The following is a 20,587-nucleotide window of genomic DNA, read 5'->3' on the forward strand; positions in this document are numbered from 1 at the left end:
GTCCGTTCAACCCTTTCCAATATGATGCAAACATACGGATGGTCTGATTTATGGAGAATTTTTCATCCAACAACCAAGGACTTTACATTTTATTCACCGCCCCACAAATCATATTCCAGGATCGACTATTTTCTGACATCTAAAGACATCTTGAACATCACTACCGCAACTACTATTCATGATATATCTATTTCAGACCATGCTGCCATATCCTGCTCTCTCAACTGGTCCCTCGACAAGCCACCTCGTTCTTGGAGATTAAATAACCTGCTTCTTAGCAATGAAGAATTTCTATCTCACATTACTGCTGAATCTAATGCCTTTTTTGCCCGGAATGAATCTTCTGTATCCAACTTTACCACGGTCTGGGAATCTTATAAAGTCTGGTTAAGAGGGGAGTGTATCAGCTACACAGCTTATCAACTCAAAACTAAGAAATCTAACCTTCAACGTATGGAACAGGAAATACATGCCTTGGAATCACAATTATATGGTTCTTTTGACTCCACTCTTTATAAATCCCTACAACAACTTAAGTTCCAATACAACGAGATTTTCAGTTCATCTGCTTCTGTCTCACTATTCCGCCAATCAGCCTCATATTATGCTACCTCCAACAAGGCGGGCCATCATCTGGCTTCCTATCTTAAAGGGCAAAGATCCAAACATCGGATTTCTCACATCAAGTCAGCCTCTGGTTCAATCCACAATACCACTTCTGACATTCTCAAAGAATTTCATTCCTTCTACGCCTCTCTGTACACTTCAGAATCTACCTGTTCAGAAGATGTGATTTCCGAATTTCTGAAGTCTGCACATTTGCCATCTGTTACCCCGTCTCAGCATGACTCTCTGCATCATCCTATCTCTACTGATGAAATCCAACGTGCTATTTCTTCTATGGCTTCTTCAAAAGCACCAGGTCCTGATGGTCTTCCTGCGGAATTCTTCAAAACTCTCTCGGACTCTCTGACTCCACATCTTTTGTCCTATTATCGGTCTATTATTGCTTCTCCTAATTGTTTATCCCGCTTCCATGAAGCCAGTATTATTGTTCTGCCAAAGCCCAACAGGGATACCCAATATGTCAAAAATTATAGACCTATCTCTTTGCTGAATTTGGACTATAAGATTTTTGCAAAAATTTTAGTTAATAGAATAGACTCTGTTATGCCTTCTCTTATACACAGAGATCAAGTTGGTTTTTTAAAGGGTCGTTATGGAGCAGACAATACCAGATTACTATGCCACATTCTCCATTCCACTCTGTCAAGAGACCAACCCCTCTTAGTGGCTTCTCTTGATGCTGAGAAGGCCTTTGACAGAGTGGAATGGAAATACTTATTTTGTGTCCTTCGCCACTTTGGATTCCCTGCTGAATTTATTCATATGATCTCTTTATTATACACCAACCCTACTGCTAAGATTATAGTTAATGATGCTCTCTCTGAATCTTTTACCCTCCAACGGGGCACACGTCAAGGTTGTCCTCTATCCCCCTTATTGTTTAATCTAGCTTTAGAACCCCTCCTAGCTCATATCAGATTATCTACCTCTATTAAAGGAATCTCTATTGCTGATTTGGAATTTAAGCTGTCTGTTTATGCTGATGACATTCTCCTATATCTCTCTGACCCTGAACAATCTTTGCATTCTCTCATTGACCTTATTTCTCAATTCTCTTCTATGTCTGGGTATAAGATCAATTGGGACAAAACTGAGCTCATGCCCCTCAATGATGCCTGCACACCCTTCACTCTTCCCTCATATCCGTTCACTTGGATATTCACAGGGATGAAATATTTAGGTGTCCCATTTGACAAAGACCTCAAGATAACAATGGACCTTATCATGTCTAAGACTATCTCCTCTGTGAAATCCGCTCTGTCCAACTGGTCTCCTCTACATTTATCTTGGTGGGGGAGATTAGATACCCTCAAGATGATGGTCATTCCAAAAATTACATATATGTTTATTATGTTTCCTCTTCTATTTCCTAACTCCTTCTACAAGCATTTGGAAAAACTACTTCTTGATTTCCTATGGAACAATAAACCACATAGAATCTCGCAACGTAAACTCAAATCTCCCAAGTCGGCTGGAGGTGTTAACTTCCCTGATTTATTTCTTTATCACCAAGCCTTCTTGTTGAAACAGGGATCCGAATGGTTACATTCTTCGGATTCATGTACTAACACAATGGCCCCCAATTGGCTTCGACTTGAAATGGCCCTTCTACATCCTATTCCTACATTACGACTTCTTGGGTCCACACACTTACAAATTAAAACTCGTAACCCTATACTTCTCACTTCCCTCCGCACACTTCAGGATATAGACCGCTTATTAGTTTGCCCTTGGTCTCAATCCACACTATGCCCCTTATGGAGAAACCCTAAACTACTAATAGAGAAAAAGCAAGTATTCTGGCCATCCTGGACTACTTATCATATTTGGGATATCTCTGCACTATGTCACCCTGATGGCTCCTGGCTCACTTTTTACGAGCTTCAATATAAATATGGCCTTCCTGACTCTTACTTCTATCAATGGTTACAATTACGTTCAGCTCTACGTAAACTTGATGGTGACCTAAAAACTAATCGCCAACCCCCAACTTTGTTAACTCTTTCTACTCAATTCCGTAATCTGGGCCACTCAGCTTCCAAGTTCTATAACTTTCTTAAGGAACTCCGATTCCCACTTCTTTCCTCTGTTAGAAAATCCTGGGAGGAAGATATTGGCTGCCCTATTTCTGATTGTGATTGGTCCTCTTATCTACGATCTATTTTTCATTCCTCTAGGTCGGCTTCCCTTACTCAAAGCCTATTTTTCCTTTGTCACAGAGCCCAATGGACCCCGATTAAATCAAATCGTATTAATCCTACCTTTGCAAAGGAGTGCTGGACATGTTCTACAGATATCGGCTCCCTCAAACATTTATTATTTCTCTGTCCCTCTATCCAAACATATTGGTCGTCTCTGTGGAACACTATCTGTTCTCTTTTTCATATCAATGTGGCTCTCTCATACCAAATGTTATTACTTAAATCCTCTGCTTTACCATATCCTCTCTCTTCCTCTGATGCTTTTCTCTTTGATATTCTTATCTCCCTTGCTTTGAAACTTCTTCTTAACTCCTGGAAAGATCTATCTAAGGTGTCTGTAACACAATGGTGGAATCTTGTCTGCTTAACATATAGATATGAAGCATATTTGGCAAAAAAATGCGGCAGATTCCCTCAATTTCTTGCTAAATGGAACTCTCTCAAACTTTACCTCCAAAGCTCCAGCTCTTAGGTATTTCTTTATTTCTTATTTATCTTCTATTTACTTATTTATTTACTTAACTTACTTTCTTCCTTTATCTTCCTCTTTTCTTTTCTTCCCTCCTTTTTGTTTTATTTTATCATAGATAATGTTTTACTCATGTGATTTGTTTATTCCTATGTCGGATTGCTTCCAAGGAATATAGTTCTAATTGTTATAGCAACTTTTTTCATGATTGTATTTGTATTTGCCCATCACATGGTTTGTTGATGTTACTATGCTTTTGTTTTATTGATTGTAAAACTTTTACAATAAAAAAACCGTGACTTAAAAAAAAAAAAAAAAAAAGAGAAAATTCCTTATTCTAAAAATATTACATTATACAAGAAGAATATTTTTAGAATAAGGAGTTTTCTCTTTTTGAAGAATAACTGGAAAATTGGTGCCAAAAAAGTATGCTAAGCGCTATTTTATAAACAGCACTCCAAGTCGGGTTCCATTTATAGAATACGCTTAGTCCTGAGATCCACGGTGAATTTTTAGGATGTAATTCCCCATGCCTAATGCCCATGACCCATTCATGCCCCTCCCATGGTCTTGCCTCCTTTTCAGACCCATGCATTAGGTTTTATGCGTACCTCTTTATAGAATACGTCTAAAGAGATGAGCGTATAAATTCTAATTATTGGCAACTAGTGCCAATAATTGATTATTACTGTCTACCTAATTATCGGTGCTGGTTGGCTGTTTATTCAGTTTTATTCAAGTTGTGCACATGCTACTCAGAATCCAGGGTTTAGACTGTGCACCTGATTTTTAGCCGGTGTGGCTTAAACTGGTTATGGGGTTTAAACCCCATGCTGCTCCCTTTTACACTGCGCAAGTCGCTTAATCCTCCACTGTCCCAGGTACATTAGAGTGATTGTGAGCCCACTGGGACAGATAGGGAAAAGGTTTGAAGTGGTTTGAGTGTGGTTGTGTAAATACAAAATGGTGGTATATAAGTCCAAATCCCTTTCCCTATTTTGCTCTGGTATGCAATGACGTGATTACAAATGTATGTTCTATCTAATCTTCAAAATAAATAAATAAATGAAATAAAGAGTTGAGTGCTGGCACTGTTGTTGCTTAATATGTTTATTCAGTTAAACTGCTAAAATTTGTGCCTCTGAATATATACGAGCAGTTGCCTGTTTAATGTACACTTCTCCCTCTGTATTCACGGTGATGGGGGAATAGCAAGACAGCGAATACTGAAAAAAGCAAATAACTTTTCACATGTTATTCGCGGTTTTCTAGTAAAACTCAGAGCGAATAAGGAGAAATTGCGAATAACAAAAAATACGAGATTTGCGATTTAAGTTGAAAACATTTATTGCAATTTTTGAATAACACAATGCTGTGCTGTACATTAAACATGAGAGAACCAGTATTGTACTGTATAGAGTACTGTACAGTAATTATCTCTTACTCAGTCGGTGTCTTCCTCCTCATCGTCCAGTTCATGTACTGTATGCAGTGCAGAAAGAGGAGAAAAAGAGGAAAAGTAAGCACCAGGTCCCTCCTCAGGCAGTGGAAGTGGATCTTCAGTATGCGGTTCAGGTGTAGGAGGAAGACAAAGAGACGAGGGGGATACCTCCTCATGGGTGGAAGAGGTGGATGGGAGAGGCAGTGGATGGAAAGGCAGTGACTCTAGGTATCTTTTGAAAATACATTGTGATTTCTGTCTGGCTCTTCTGCTTTCTTTATATATATTTTTGTATGTAGAAATCGATACTTCTGCTAACTCCTTCATCTTTAATGCACGTACCATGGATGGGTCGATGTCATAGAAAAAGTTGACCACACCATTGAACCTGCGTATGCTGTCTGCAATATTATCCACTGTAAACTTGTCTTCTAGCACTTCTTCTTATGCTCCTTCCTCCTCTTCATCGGGTATTGCCTCTCCTTTAGGAGTAGTCAGGTCAATTAGATCATCTTCTGTTAGTTCTTTTGCTTTGGTGTCGTATGAAGTCCTGAATATCCTCCATATCCATATCTTCAAAGCCTTCCCCACCCACCTGCCTTGCCAATTCCACGATATCTTCCATAATTTCTTGGACAGGCTCTGTGATATTGACAGTGTTATCCCTTTTTACACATTCAGGCCAAAGATTCTTCCAGCACAAGTTCACTGACTCTGGCTTGACAGCTTTCACCGCTCTTTCAATGATATTGATGGCATTGGCAATAGTGAAGTCCTTACACTTTTTCATGATGTTATCCACGTTTGGACCTTCGACCATCACATGCACAATCCTCTCCAATAAATACCTTGTGTAGTATGCCTTGAATGTCCTAATAACCCCCTGGCCGAGAGGCTGGATGAGAGACGTTGTGTTGGGGGGCAGATAAACAATCTCAACACCCTCAATGTGGAACTTATGTGAGTCTGGGTGTCCAGGGGCATTGTCCAATATCAACTGGGTATCTGCGATTTCTCTGTTCAGTACTTTGAAACAGAGATTGCTCTGTGCAGTGCTGGGAATCAGCGATTTTATCTTTAAATGCTGGGTATCAGCGGTTTTCTCTGTGAAACTTGAAATCAGTGCTTTTCTCTGTGCATTGCTGGGAATCAGCGATTTTCTCTGTGCAATTTGGAATCAGCGATTTTCTCTGTAAAAGGTGTGAATCGGCGATTTCAGTGATGTAATGGGGGGAGGAGCCAGCATAGTAAAAACCGCGAATAATCGAAACCGCGATTGACGAAACCGCGAATACAGAGGGAGAAGTGTAAATCTTTTTTTATTGTACAACAAACAAGCAAGCACAGTAAACCAGTAGCACAACAAGCCAGAGAAAAAAAGAAGTACAACAATAGGTAGGTTTGTGTTTCTCCCCCCAACCCCTCCCCCATTCACTCGCCCTGTGCTCCATCCACCCCCCAACAAGCCCTACCCAAACCCCCCTCCCCACCAACACCTCCCCTTCCCCTGGTCTTATAAAACAATGAGGTATGCTGAGCAAGCTGTGTTCTTATACCTCTCAGCAACCCCGTAACAGAGACTGCCCCCCCATCCCCACCCCCCCACAGAAACTGCCACCACAGCCTTCAAACTGCTTATGAACACACACCACAGCAGCCACACCAACCATCCATATACCATACCAATCACCCAGGGGAATATCAGAGGACAAGCAGAGCCCTAGATTAAAACGAATTTAAGACCATACTTCTGACCCTAGGGGATAGCGATTGAATGTAGGAGTCACATATCTGCCAAAAAAAAACCCTTTCTTCTGCTTGAGAGACAAACGGGCATGTCGTTGCTCCAAAAGCATCAAATTATGAAAGCGGTTCTTGCAAGCCCAGTAAGCAGGTGTGGTCGGTTGCATCCAGACACTTAAGTATGATTTTCTTACCCAAAACAGCAGCCTTCCGAATCAACAACCGATGTCCCCGAGCAGACACCCGTAATGATTCATACCAGTCCAAAAGCAAGCCCATGGGTGACGTCGGGACAGATAGTATAGCCCTCCAAAAAACTTTCACTCAGGGGGCATCCCCAAAAAGCATGTATAAACAAATTACAACCCTGTTGACATTTAGGGCAGGTCGGGGATGAAATACCCCCCTCTTTGTGCACCTACTCCTGGGAAAAGTAGGCTCGATTAACCACCCTGAATTGACATTCCCTGAGTTCAGTGCTAATAGATATAGAGGAGATACGATTGATAAGGGAAGAAAAATCCAAGGACTCGACAGGTATACCCATATCCCTCCCCCATCAATGCCCTAAAGCCTCATATGATTTTCCGGGATAGAGACCTCGTAAAGTACCATGCAACGCAGACGCTGTCAGGCCACTATCCTGAAACTGAGAAATAAGAGACAAAGTTGGTGTCCCAGACAAAACTGCAAGCCAATTCGAGCCAAGGACCCCCACATAATGTTGAATTTGTTTATATGCAAATACGCTTCCTACACCCAAGGGATGGAGCACGGGAAGCCCAAGATTTTTTTAGTTTCATCAGATTCCAACAGATGTTCAAGAAGAATCAGTCCCTCCCCGGACCAGCGCGTAAAGATGGGGTTATCACTGCCGGGAAGTAACTGCAGGTTTCCCCGGATAGACAACTGATCTGAAACCTGAGGGTCCCTCCCCCCCCAACAACACGACCAAGGCCCTCCAGGAAAAACGCCAGGAACGAAGAAGAATTCTCGATCGCACTGCAGGTGGCAACAGGCGGCCAGATAACTGGGACAGAGAAAACAGGTGCCACGGATGAAAAAGAGCAAATTCGGAGTCCTGCAAAAGATAATCATCGCTCAGTAAGCACCAATCCCCCCCAAAACGGAGCAGACAAGCCAGGTTCTACTTGCCGATATCCGGAAGTCCCATGCCTCCGGACCGCCATGGGCCAAACAAGTAAGTAATCGAGAGCTTAGACTTCTTACCCTGCCAAAGAAAACGGGTCAGCAGCCTATGCAGCTGCTGAAGATCCAATCTCCGAATACAGAGAGGAAGAAGGTGGAGCATATACAGCCAGCGGGGAAAAACAACCATTTTATACAAATGAACTCTACCATAAAATGAAAGAGGCAGGTGCATCCACTGCCCAAGACTGCATTTCGTAGAGGCCAACAACGTGTCAACATTAGCCCAGTAAAGCGAGCCCACATGGCGAGTGAGGTGGATGCCCAAATACCGAAACAAGCCATCCACCCAACGTAAAGGAAAAGTGCCCGGCCACTCCAGGCAAACAGAGTCTAAGTTGCCTGTTTAATGTAGCTTTTCAGTCAGATGGATGACTATTATCATTACAAAGAAAAATGGGGAGACCCAATGATCCACAGTGAAAACAATCCACCGAGTTTTTGTTTTCATCGGTGACTATTATCATTAAGCAAATAGTTAAAGACTCCACCTCTGCTCTCACCAAACCCAACTCCTTATTATCTGAATAAAATATGGAAGCTTAGTGAGTTAAAATAGCCCAGTTTTATCAGGATAAGTGAGTTGTACATTTACTGCTTGCTAACAAATGCACAGTTTGTTTTGGGTTTTGGGCCTTATATTTGACAGTTAGACTCATAAGTATCTCACCAAGCCCTCTTTTGGAGCTTATTGGGAGTTTGGGAGGCGTAGAATCATATTTTCAGCCCTTTCGCTTTAATTGAGAAACAGAGACGGTGGGAATACCTTCCTGAGAAAAGTTAATTTCTGTTATGTACTTTCTGCCTATTGCTCAGGAGTTTGATAAGCTGCTGGAAGCAATGAAGAATGTTCTAGCTGAAGATTCCCAAGCGGCCTTTGTGTTCAGTTGCCGCAGTGGTAAAGGAAGGACCACCACTGCCATGGTCATCTCCTTGCTCATCCTCTGGCACTTTAATGTAAGTACTGCCTGTTGGGATGTACTCAGGGGTTCGGGGGATTCTATGAACTATCTGGGTGGGAAATTGGGACCTGCTGTTCTAAGGATCACCTGTTATAATGGGGATTTGGGACTGCCTGTCATAACAGGGACCACTGGGCTGCAGATTTTAAGGATCTCCATTTGTGATAGGAACCCTACCTCACATGAGAATCCTGAGATAGCAGAAAACATTATTAAGACTGCATGTGTTTAGTGTAGCTAAAATAATAATTCTCTTCAGTTTCTTAGTGGAGTTGTGAGAGTAGCTTTGTGAGGTATGTGTTGTCCAGGAATACAGAGTGTCTGTTCTTATCTCAGGTGTGCATCATATCTGAGTCTGGGTAGATATATAAGAACATAAGCATTGCTATATTGGAACAGATTGCAGGTCCATCATGCCCAGTATCCTGTTTCCAGCAGTGGCCAACCCAGGTTATGAATACCTGGTAAGATTTCAAAGAGTAAAACATATTTTATGCAGCTTATGCTAGGAATTTCCTTTCATCCATCTTAATATGGCTTGTGGACATCTCTTTAGGAAGTTATCCAAACCTTTTTTAAACCCTGCTAAGCTAACTGTTTTCACCACATTCTCCAGCAATGAATTCCAGAGTTCAATTAAATGTGTGAAGAAATATTTTCTCCTGTTTGTTTTAAATCTACTACTTAATAGCTTCATTACATGCCTTAGTCCTACTATTTATTTATTTAAAAACTTGTACCCTGCTTAAACTTAAGCTGTTCACATAATACATACACAATCAAAATGACAATACAAAAATAAACAATATTCACCTAAAATTCTTCAAAACAAGTAGAATAAAATTTCACGAGAAGGCCTCTGTAAATAGAGTTGTCTTTATCACACTCTTAAATTTCTGAATATCAGAAAGCATCCTTAATGATCCTGTCAAATTATTCCGAAAGAGTATACCTGCCACAGTAATCATTGAGGCCCTTATTTTTGCATAAGCCTGTCGCGGACCAATCTTAGGGTCCCTTCTGACCTTTATGATCTACACGGTTGATATACTTTCAACACCTAAGTCAAATACCAAGGTATCACAAAGTGTAACACTTTAAATATCATCACCAAAACTTTGTACACAACCCGATATTTGACTGGTAACCAGTGAAGTTGTTTCAATAAAGGCATCACATACTCAAATCTGCTTCCTCCACAAACACACACTTACCACTACCACTGCTTATCGTTTTTATAGCACTGTTAGATGTACATAGCGCTGTATATTAAAACATTTAAGAGACAGCTCCTGCTTAGTAGAGCTTACAATATAATCAAACAGACAAAAGGATAAGTAGTGAGTTAGGGAGTTTCTCAGGCATGGGTACTTTACAAGCAAGTGGGGGTTAGGAGTTAAAAGCCAGGTGTAAATACCCCCAAATTACATAATACTGTGTTCTTTGTAAGGGAACACGCCACATGTCCCTCCCACGGCCAAAACTCCTTTGCAGATCTTTCGGAAACTTTTAGGTGCTATTCTGTAAATGGGCACATAAGTGTGTTTTCATGTGGATCTGCCGCTTTTGCCCCTTTTGGCTCCTTTCATCTGTTAGAATGCTTTTATTATGCCAAAAATTCAGTACTTAATGTTTGATGCCACATTAGACTGATTGGCGCCATAAAATGGCAGGTACGTGCAGAAGAGTTCTGTAAACTTGGTGCCTAGGTCACTTAGCATGTAATCACAAGTAGGCTGTACCCGTAAGCGAAGCATGAGTGTATCATGGGCATTCTGCCTAGTGATGTGCACAATATATAGAGTACTACCATTTGTATGAATTGCAAGGCACCTATAGGTGGGACAGCTTATACCAGCTCTGGTGTAAATGGTCGCGCCCAAATTTCAGCAAGCCAGTTTGCATTTGCACAAGAACTCCATAATGGTATCATAGAATTGGTACTAAGTATAGTTTGCTGTGCTTGTAAGTGCTGTTTGTGAACCAATCTGTAAATCACGAGACAGGCCTGTGTCTGCTACAGTGCTGATTGATTGCATTGTATATAATATGTTCAACCAGTTTTTAGAGCTGTGTAATGAATAGAAAGTCTCTCATATCCTGTGGCATAGTAAGGGGGGTGCATTCCTGTGCGGACCACCCCGAGTGTGGTCTTCCTAAGGGCACGGCAGCACCCCTCCTCTCCACTTGCTTGTTTGCCTACCAGCCTGCTCTCTCGCTCCCCGCTCCTCTCCTTGCCGTGTGTACCCCTTGCCTTCCCCCGTACCTTTTTGGCGCTCTCTCTGACGTCACTAGGAAGTGACATCAAAGGGCGAGCTGACACCGACGTGGGCAATATGCTGCTCACATCAGAGAAGTTTGAAAGAGAAAGGGAATTGGGCGGGGGGGGGCGCCACTGCCCAAGGCACCACTTGCCCTTACTACGTCACAGCTCGTATCTGGCCCCTGATGAAGGCTGACCGTGTTGAGATCTTCTCGAACACCTTCCATGTTTTACTGTGAATAAAGATTGCACGTTTGAGTCTGGAGAATCCTGCTTTCTCTGTTTGTGTACCCATGTGTAGTGTTACCATATGGCTCCAGAAAAAGGAGGACGGATTGAGACATCCGGGTTTTACTTCCATTGCTGTCAATGGAAGTAAAACCCGGATATCTCAATCCATCTTCTCTTTTTCTGGAGCCTTATGGTAAACGTAAGGGCAGTGTTCTCCTTTTTCTTTTACCTTACTTTAGGTACTTTACTTTATAGAATTATCACTGTAGGCTTCTAGGCATATTTTTAAAATAGTCTTCTTTAATGATCCCCATTAGGACACAAATTCTCTTGTGCAAATTTGCACTGGCTACAAGAAAAGGTGTAAATATGTGCATATCCTCTATGTCAGGGGTGTCAAAGTCCCTCCTCGAGGGCCGCAATCCAGTCGGGATTTCAGGATTTCCCCAATGAATATGCTGAATATGCATGAGATCTATTTGCATGCACTGCTTTCATTGTATGCTAATAGATCTCATGCATATTCATTGGGGAAATCCTGAAAACCCGACTGGATTGCAGCCCTTGAGGAGGGACTTTGACACCCCTGCTCTATGAAGAAAGCCAAGAGAACAGTGAAAGCATGCATTGCACCCAGTGCACAGTTCTGCTGAGCCACCTGTCTAATTGCTGCTTATTTCTGGTGATTACAGGGCATTCCTAAGGTGAGCGAGGATGAGATTGTCAGTGTGCCCGATGCCAAATACACCAAAGGGGAGTTTGAGGTAAGCATCTTCAACTGTTACCTGGTCCCGAAGTTTTGCAGAGCTATAAAGCTAAAAGAAAAAAAAAAAAAGACGGTAAAATACGTGGGGGCCGCTGAAAAGTTCTCAGCCCAACCAACAAAGTGGGGGCAGTTTTCATTGAGGGTAGTGCAGTGATTTTCCATTTTTTTTCATTGTCAGAAAAATATGGAACAAAAAAAATCGCTGGACTAAGTGTATAGCCCTCGATGGAGACTGCCCCAACTTTATTGGTTGGGCTGAGAACTTTTCAGCAGCCCCTTGTAAATGTTGAAAGGCTAATTCTCTAATTTAGCATCTATACCAGTGGTTCCCAACCCTGTCCTTGGGGACCCCCAGCCAGTCAGGTTTTCAAGATATCCCTAATGAATTAACATGAGAGAGATTTGCATACCTGTCACTTCCCTTATATGCAGATCTCTCTCATTGAGGAGTAGTGGCTCGTGGCCAGTAGGGGGTGATGTGTATGGGAGGTAATGGAATGGACATCGGACATGATAATGCAGTATTTTGTAGAGTTTTCCTACAAAAAAGGGTCTGGTTTTTCGTATGATTCTGGGTAACTCTAGTTAGATACAAGCATATGTGTTAGTTAAGGCCACACCCAATAGAAGCATATGAAAAACGGGTGAATAAAACTCTGAATATAAATGTGGCCAAGGCCAGAAAAACACACTACAGATTAATATTAAGGGACAGTATAATAATATTCTTTTTATGTACTTTGCTATTAGGCTAGATCATGGAGGAATCATGGATTCCATTTTCTGTATCTTCTGTGTCTGGGACTCCATTTTGTGTTCAGTTTTTTCCCTGTCTTTGTTTAGTTTTCCCACTTCTCAGCATCGTGGTGTTAATTGATACCAGATGTGCCTTAGGCTGGCTAGGAAGAAGTATCCCAAACTAAGATATAACAGGCATTAAATATGAATGAAATACGAGTTATGAATCAAGTTATGAATGTATGGAATGCTTGGACCCAAGCAAGTATGAATGTGTGTATATGAAAGAATTGGTATTAAAAATGAAATGGAAGACACAACATCCAGAAATGGTTAACTTAAAGTCAGAGACTGCTGTTCCAGTCTCTAACACAGGAAAGCTTCTGTGTGCAGATCAATGAAATCTGAAGCTGTCAGCTCAGGGGGAGGCAGCCCCTCCTTTTCTCTAAGGCTGACAAATTTTCAGCACTGTTTGTAAGCAGCTTGCCTGACACATAGACAAATTGTCTGAAATAAATTTTAAGAATGATAAAGGAATAATGGAAATGTTATAAAATGTTAATGTATATTCAGAAATGAATGTAAACAGAACAAAAGTAATTTTCTGAAACTTTTTTTCTTTGTCTAACTTTTAAACACCTCCTTTGTTAATTTTGATTGGCTGTCAAACTGATGATGTCATACTGAGCCAAAGGTATATAATGAGAGTATTTCAAAATATTGAACTGAGCTCGTTTTCAGAAGGCCAGCATTTTGGCAACTATAACGACCTCCCGCTAATGCAACGGCTAACGCAATTATGCTTTATTCTTTTGGTGTCATGATTGAAAAAATAAAAACAATAATTATATTTTGGTAACAAAACCTTTGCATTTAGCGTCATTTAGCATGTTTTTTATTATTTTTCACACCTTGAGTGAAAGCTAGCAGCTTAATTGACAGCTGCAGCTTTGTGAGTGCGCGGGCGTCCAATTCCCATGCTCACTCATGCATATTCATTAGGGATATCTTGAAAACCCGACTGGCTGTGGGTCCCCTAGGACAGGATTGGGAACCACTGATCTACACTTATGCATGTCATAAATGGTAAAATTGTGCCAATGTGCAAGATCATGCCTATGTGCCATAACATGTAATTGCAAGGTGGGAAGAGCATGTGTTCGCTCTAGGCTTTCTCTAACCTACGCATGGAACTTATAGAATATTGTAAGTTGCATGCTTTGCATGGCACTCTTAGGTGTGCCCATTCACACCTGCTTTAGAGGTGGCATAAATAGTTGCACCTAAATTAGGAGCCCCAATTTAGGTTTATGCAAAAAACTAGAACTATTTATACGGTCTTATTTGCCCACTAAACTTAGCTGGCCAGCGCTTGGATATTTCTGACATAGCCAGCTAGCAGCTAACTGTGAATATTCATTGGAGATAACTGGCTATCTCTCAATGAATGGTTAGCCAGCCAAATGCTATTTAGCTAGCCAGGCATCGTTCCTAACCAGTCAAATAATGCTGACTATCAAGGGGATTCTCTTCATCCATTGAGAAATGTCCTTCAGGCATATGGCTCTTCCTCCCATACTCCTTGCTGTCATGAGCTACGGTAAAGAGGCAGTGAATAGCAGAAAAAAAGCCAGAATGATTAGGAGGGCTGCCCGTGAGGTTTCCAAGGGCCTTGCATTAAAAAACACTGGTTTAGGGCATTGGTTGGGGGAGAGGGGCTTCCTTTTCTTTTATAAATGTCTGGTCACTTATTGGAGCAATCAGTATTTTTTAAAAATTCTGTTCAGCTTGAGTGTTTCTTAAAAGATAAGGATGTTGTGTAACATAATGCCACTTACCCTCTCTTCTGTTAAACTGCGCTAGCAGTTTTTAGCGCAGAGAGCCGCGCTGAATGGCCCGCACTGCTCCTGACGCTCAAAGGAACTCTATGAGCATAAGGAGCAGTGCGGAGCATTCAGCGCAGCTCCCTGTGTTAATAACTGCTATCATGGTTTAGTAAAAGAGGGGGTTAGTTATTTTTTTTTTATAGTGAGTGGGAATACAAAAATGGGTCCTAATATAATACGATTGTTTTGACTCTTGATTTGAAAATTGTTAAAATAAATTTTGTTAGTGGAAGTGTTGTGAGCCCTTGGTGGAGGGGGGGGCCCTTGTCCAAGACGCTTATACTTCCTGTGCCTTTGTTATTGAGTCAATTATTTGATGGAATGGGGGAGTGGAAGGAAGCTAGTAAGCTATAAAGCTAATATAGGTAGGAACCTTCTATTTGCTCAGCTTGGGCAATTACAGTGAAAATGTGAGACAGGAGCTTAGCGAGGGTGAGAGGTGCCTGGGGTGGTGGCGCCCCTCCCCCACTCTTGTCTCCAGCCCCCTGCTCCTTCTGCAACTCCCCCCTCTGCTGCACGCACGCTCCTTCCTTCCCTTCCTCAGTATTTCAAGTTCATCTCTGCGCGCAACAAGAACTTCAACATGCTCCTCGCGACCCCGTCGTCTCTCCCACTGACGTCATTTCCTTTTCGCGGCATCCAGAAATGACGTCAGCAGGAGAAACAATGCGGTTGCAAGGAGCACATTAAAGTTCTTGCTTGCAGCGGTGAGCAAAAAGAGGTACGGAGGAAGGGAAAGGGGCAGTACGCGTGGTGAGGGGAGGAGTGGGAAGAGGCGCCCAGGGCGGACCTCCCCTTCCTACTATGTCACTGATGTGAGAACCCTCAGATATACAGGAAGAGAAGTGGGAAAAAGACATGGAACTAAACTGCTCTAAAAAAAGTGGCCTGTACTATTATTAGCCTAGTGGTATCCCGTGCTCTGAGGCTACTTTTCACGTGGCTGTAAAGTAGCCGCATCTCCTGTTTTTCCTATTAATGGCTATGCGCTAACTTCCCTATTAGTGCATGGCCCTTACAACGTGAACTTTTACTGCCACCAGCTTTGTAAGCGATAAAGGCTACTGCACACTAATGAGCAGTGCATGGCGATTTACCTGCACTAACTGATTAGCACAGGGCACACTTGTCCCTTATTCTAAAAAATAAAATCTATTTTTTAATGCGTGGTTACCACATGGTGATCCTACAACCACCGTGAGATGCCTGAGCACGTCCTGTGTAGTGCCATAGAAACATGGTGGCAGATAAAGGTCAAATGGCCCTTCCAGTCTGCCCATCCACAGCATCCACTATCTCCTCCTCTCCCTAAGAGATCCCATGTGACTGTCCCACGCTTTCTTGAACTCAGACACAGTCTTTGTCTCCCTCACCTCTACCGGGAGACTATTCCATGCATCAATCAACCTTTCTGTAAAAAATGTATTTCCTTTAATTACTCCTGAGTCTATCACCTCTTAACTTCATCCCATGCCCTCTCACTCTGGAGAATCCTTTCAATTGAAAGAGACTCACCTTATGCTTATTTATGCCTGTTTAGCTTGCAGTAAAGCATTGCATTAGTGCTTATCGCAGCTTAGTAAATGGACCAAAATTATAATAATTTATCAAAAAGTATCCAAGCTGAATATCCAAAAAAATAAAAAAAATAACAAGAAATATTCAGAATAAAGCTGTTAATAGTGGAAGGAAACAGGCTGAAAGGCAAGTAACTAACATGGAGAAAAAGACCTCAGTGTTTCAAGGAAACAACCAAGAAACTATATGTTCAGTTATAAACTGCCATACAAAACACATCCCAGGTCAAAAAACTCCATGGAAAAGATTCATAAAGATACAGTTTAAAATACACAAGTTAAACTGCAAAAAAACAGCAAAAAACTGTAAAACTTGCACTTATCTTCCATTCATCTCCCACAAGCAGTGGAAATAAATATCCGTTGCTCCAATACGGAACCAGACACACTTTTCAAAGAATGAACTCAATATTCCCGACAGGCCCTGTTTCGCCAAGTGGCTGCGTCAGGGGAATATCTTTAGAAAGAGAGCAACTGCTTCAAAAAATCTGCTTCAAAAAATCTGCTTGTGGGAGATGAATGGAAGATAAGTGCAAGTTTTTACAGTTTTTTGCTGTTTTTTTTGCAGTTTAACTTGTGTATTTTAAACTGTATCTTTATGAATCTTTTCCATGGAGTTTTTTGACCTGGGATGTGTTTTGTATAGCTGTTTATAACTGAACATATAGTTTCTTGATTGTTTCCTTGAAACACTGAGGTCTTTTTCTCCATGTTAGTTACTTGCCTTTCAGCCTGTTTCCTTCCACTATTAGCAGCTTTATTCTGAATATTTGTTGGTTATTTTTCCAAAATTATAATAGCAATTGCATGAATTTGGCCTCTGATCTGTGCATTCCAATGTGCAGGTAGTAATGAAGGTCGTGTTGCTACTGCCAGATGGGCACAGAATGAAGAAAGAAGTGGACATGGCACTGGACTGTGTGAGTGAGACGATGACCCCTATGCACTATCACCTGCGAGAGATCATTATCAGCACTTACAGACAGGTGAGCATCAATACAAGGCTTCTTAAGCCGAAAGCCCTTACGGAGCCCCTCTCTGCATATCCCACATGCCTGTAAGCCAGTGAGCACTAATCTTTATCCCTTGTCTTATTTTCTGCTTTTGCAGAGGGGTGAGTGCAGTCTTGCCCATTCAGTTTGGTTAATTAATTCTAAGAAGTAACTACAGTGCTCCCCCGAGATTCACGGGGGTTCTATTCCAGGAACCCCTGCAAATCTCGAAAAACTGCGAATATGGTTTTCATGGGGGAGCCTGAAGAGGGTAGCGGGAGAGGGCAACAGGAGAGCAGCTGGAGCACCGCGAGTGCAGGAAATCACTCGTGGTTCGCTCCGACCGCCTCTTCCTGCATGAAGTCGGGCCTTATCCAATCAGGAGCTGCATGTCAAACCAGCTCCTGATTAGATAAGGTCCGACTTTGTGCAGGAAGAGGCGGTCGGAGCGAACCACGAGTGATTTCCTGCACTTGCAGCGCTCAGGCTGCTCTCTCCTGCCTCTCCCGCTGCCCTCTCCTTGTCTGTGGTTTGCGGTCCGAAAATACTGCGAATGACTGGGGCAACACTGTATAAAGTAGGGCTATCCAGTGGCATAGCGAGGTTGAGTGGCATGCTCTTCTCCACGCCCCATGCTCTTCTCCACGCCCCCTGCTCCTTCCTGAACCCCCCCCCCCAGCTGCAGGAGCGCTCCCCTTCCCTTCCTCTATACCTGTTTAATTTTTCCCAGTGCGAGCACCATCAAGAACTTGCTGCCTTTGTCTGATGTCACTTCCTAGGCGCCGGACCTGAAAGTGACATTAGAAAGAGCCGACAGCAAATTCATGATGCTGTTAGCCCTGGGGTAGGGGGCGGAAAGAAGGACGAGTGCTGGCATCTCCACCAAGATGGCACCCGAGGCAGACTCCCCCACCCCTTACTAAGCCACTGGGGCTGTCTATGTGAGGTTGGCATCTAGTTGGCCCTAATTTGGGTAACTGTGAAAACACTGATTTGAGTGGGGGGGGGAGGTAATAAATCTGGCCAGCATTTTCTACCAGAAATAAGTTGACTTCCCATGATGAGCAGTCATTCTTCTGTCTCCATTCTTGGGTTGGAAGTGAACAAGTGACTGATGCCTAGCAGGAGGTAAAAAACCAAGGATGGTGTGTGCTATGCACTCATCACTGGTCTGGAAGGCCCTTAGGCCCTCTTGATCCTCTCAGTCAGGATATCCATCTACCATTCACCTTCTCAAAATTCAAACTCCCATCTCTTGGTGATCTTCTAAGGACTATCCAATCTATGAACATTTCTAACAACCCTATTGAGAATATTCCACCATCTATTCTAAAAAAAATTTTCACAATATTTGGTCCCTTTCTTCTTAAAATGGTTACCAAAAGTCTATCCAGTGATGTTGTTCCTAAATCCTGGAATCTGCTTTAGTTTTTCCAACATTAAAAAAACGACAATTAGATGAAACCAACTGCAACAACTTAAGTCCCATTGCCAACCTTCCTTTCATTGCCAAACTAACTGAAAAAATAGTGTTCAAGCAACTCCCTGACTTCTTAAAAAAAAACAATGTGCTTTACCCCAATCAAACAGGCTTCCGTATAAACCATTCCACAGAACTGAACTATCTCTTGTCGGTCTCACCATTACCATTTATTACTACCATGATCACCGTAAATCTGTTCTCCTCATATCCCTTGACCTCTCAACAGCCTTTGATACAATCGATCACACCCTCCTCCTCCATTGCCTCAAAAACAGTGGAATCTCAGATCATGCCCTTCACTGGTTCTCGTCCTGTTTTACATATTGGAACTTCAAAGTTCATGCTAATGGTTCTTCTTCTCCAATCACTCAAACTTATGGTGTCCCGCAAGGTTCTATTCTCTCAAATTCGCTTTTTAATATCTTTCTAGCTCCACTTATAACCTTAGCTCAATCTATAGGGTTTACTACTTTTGCCTATGCCAATGACATCCAACTTTTGACACAAGTGACATCCAAGAAATAAATATCAAATTTGACAAAATCAGTCACTGGCTTCGATCTAACCGTTTATCTCTCAATATAGACAAATCCTGTGGTATTCTCTTTCCAGCTTAAAATAATGAATCTTTAAAAGGACCAATCTGCATAGACGCTAAACAAATTCAAATTGAACCTAAAGTAAAATTATTAGGAATCATACTAGATAAATTCCTCACCTATCATGACCAGATCAGTGCAGTTACCCAAATATGCTTCTATAAACTCAGACTAATTCGCTCTATATTCTCTATTCTCGAACCGGCCTCTATCCAAATCCTAGTTCACTCTCTGATTATTTCCCACATAGATTACTGCAATTCCTTAAATCATGGTATCACGCAAAAAGAAATCAGCCGATTTCAGTTGAGGGCTGGTGAGGTAAATGCTCCGATGCTCATAGGAATTCTATGAGTGTCGGAGCATTTACCTTGCCATCCCGAGGTAGAAACCTCTACCACAGCTTTGTAAAAGCCAGCGTAAGTCTTAAAGTCTCTTCTCACAGGCTTTGGTGCTGTACCCTAGAAGGCTCAGAGGGATCACAAAATAACCCCATGCAGTATTTGATGGTGTAGGATGAGTTGTGTACATTTTGAAGATCTTGCTTTTGGTGACTTTTGGTGACTTTGTGCCAGTTGTGCCAGTTACTCTGAGCAGTTCCATATTTCAGAATTATTCTTTAGATAACATAGGGTTCACGGATATTTGACTTTCCATCTATTAAGGGATGTGTTTACAAACGATTCTTTGACAGAATTCTATCTTATCAGGCCGGTATATAAGATAAACATCTTGGTAATTTTATATTAAGTTCAAACACCTATCTGGCATTTAGAAAATTGTTAAAAACATACTTGTTTGGTAAACTTTTTAACTAATGGATTGTAATTCTCTGTGAATGTCCAGTATCTTTACTCTGTAAACAGCACAGAACTGAGAGGTAGCTGCAGTATACAAGCATATTATTATGAATTTTGCAAATATTCAGCATGCAAATCCTCCCCTCCCAAATACTGTGCAGCTGAGTGACCACCCATCAAGGAAGATTATATACCCATCCCTCCCCTTTAGAACCACAGAACTCTGGAACAACCTCACATCCCCGCTCAGAAATTCAAGCTCCCTCCAACTCTTCCGCAAACACCTGAAAACTTGGCTCTTTTCAAAAATCTAACACCTCCCGCTCTCTGGTACCCTGGCCCTCTCTATCCTCTTAGTTCCTTTCCTATAACCCTTCTTTGGAGTTCCTTTTTATCCTAACCCTGTAAACCGTGCCGAGCTCTACGCTTGCTGAGATGGCGCGGTATACAAACCTAAGGTTTAGTTTAGTTTTAGTTTAGATTAACATGCCAACTAGCACTTTAGAAATCAGTTAAAACCGTGATGCTTTCTTAGATCCCACTGGAATACTTCCTCCAATTCTTAAGCAATGTGTAAGGTGTCGCCAAACAACGCAAGAG

General features: G+C 42.0%; 1 protein-coding gene across 3 annotated transcripts in view; it reads left to right on the forward strand.

Annotated features, from left to right (window-relative positions):
- The window catches only part of PALD1 (phosphatase domain containing paladin 1), a 521,435-nt gene that overhangs the window by 374,045 nt on the left and 126,803 nt on the right, over window positions 1-20,587 (forward strand). For all 3 annotated transcript variants that reach the window (XM_033940451.1, XM_033940452.1, XM_033940450.1), the window contains exons 16-18: window positions 8,507-8,647; window positions 11,839-11,910; window positions 16,959-17,099. In XM_033940451.1, coding sequence (XP_033796342.1) covers window positions 8,507-8,647; window positions 11,839-11,910; window positions 16,959-17,099 — 354 coding nt within the window. The remainder of the gene's footprint in view (window positions 1-8,506; window positions 8,648-11,838; window positions 11,911-16,958; window positions 17,100-20,587) is intronic.

The sequence above is a fragment of the Geotrypetes seraphini genome, chromosome 4 (genome assembly GCF_902459505.1).
Source record: "Geotrypetes seraphini chromosome 4, aGeoSer1.1, whole genome shotgun sequence".
Taxonomy (NCBI): Eukaryota; Metazoa; Chordata; class Amphibia; order Gymnophiona; family Dermophiidae; genus Geotrypetes; species Geotrypetes seraphini.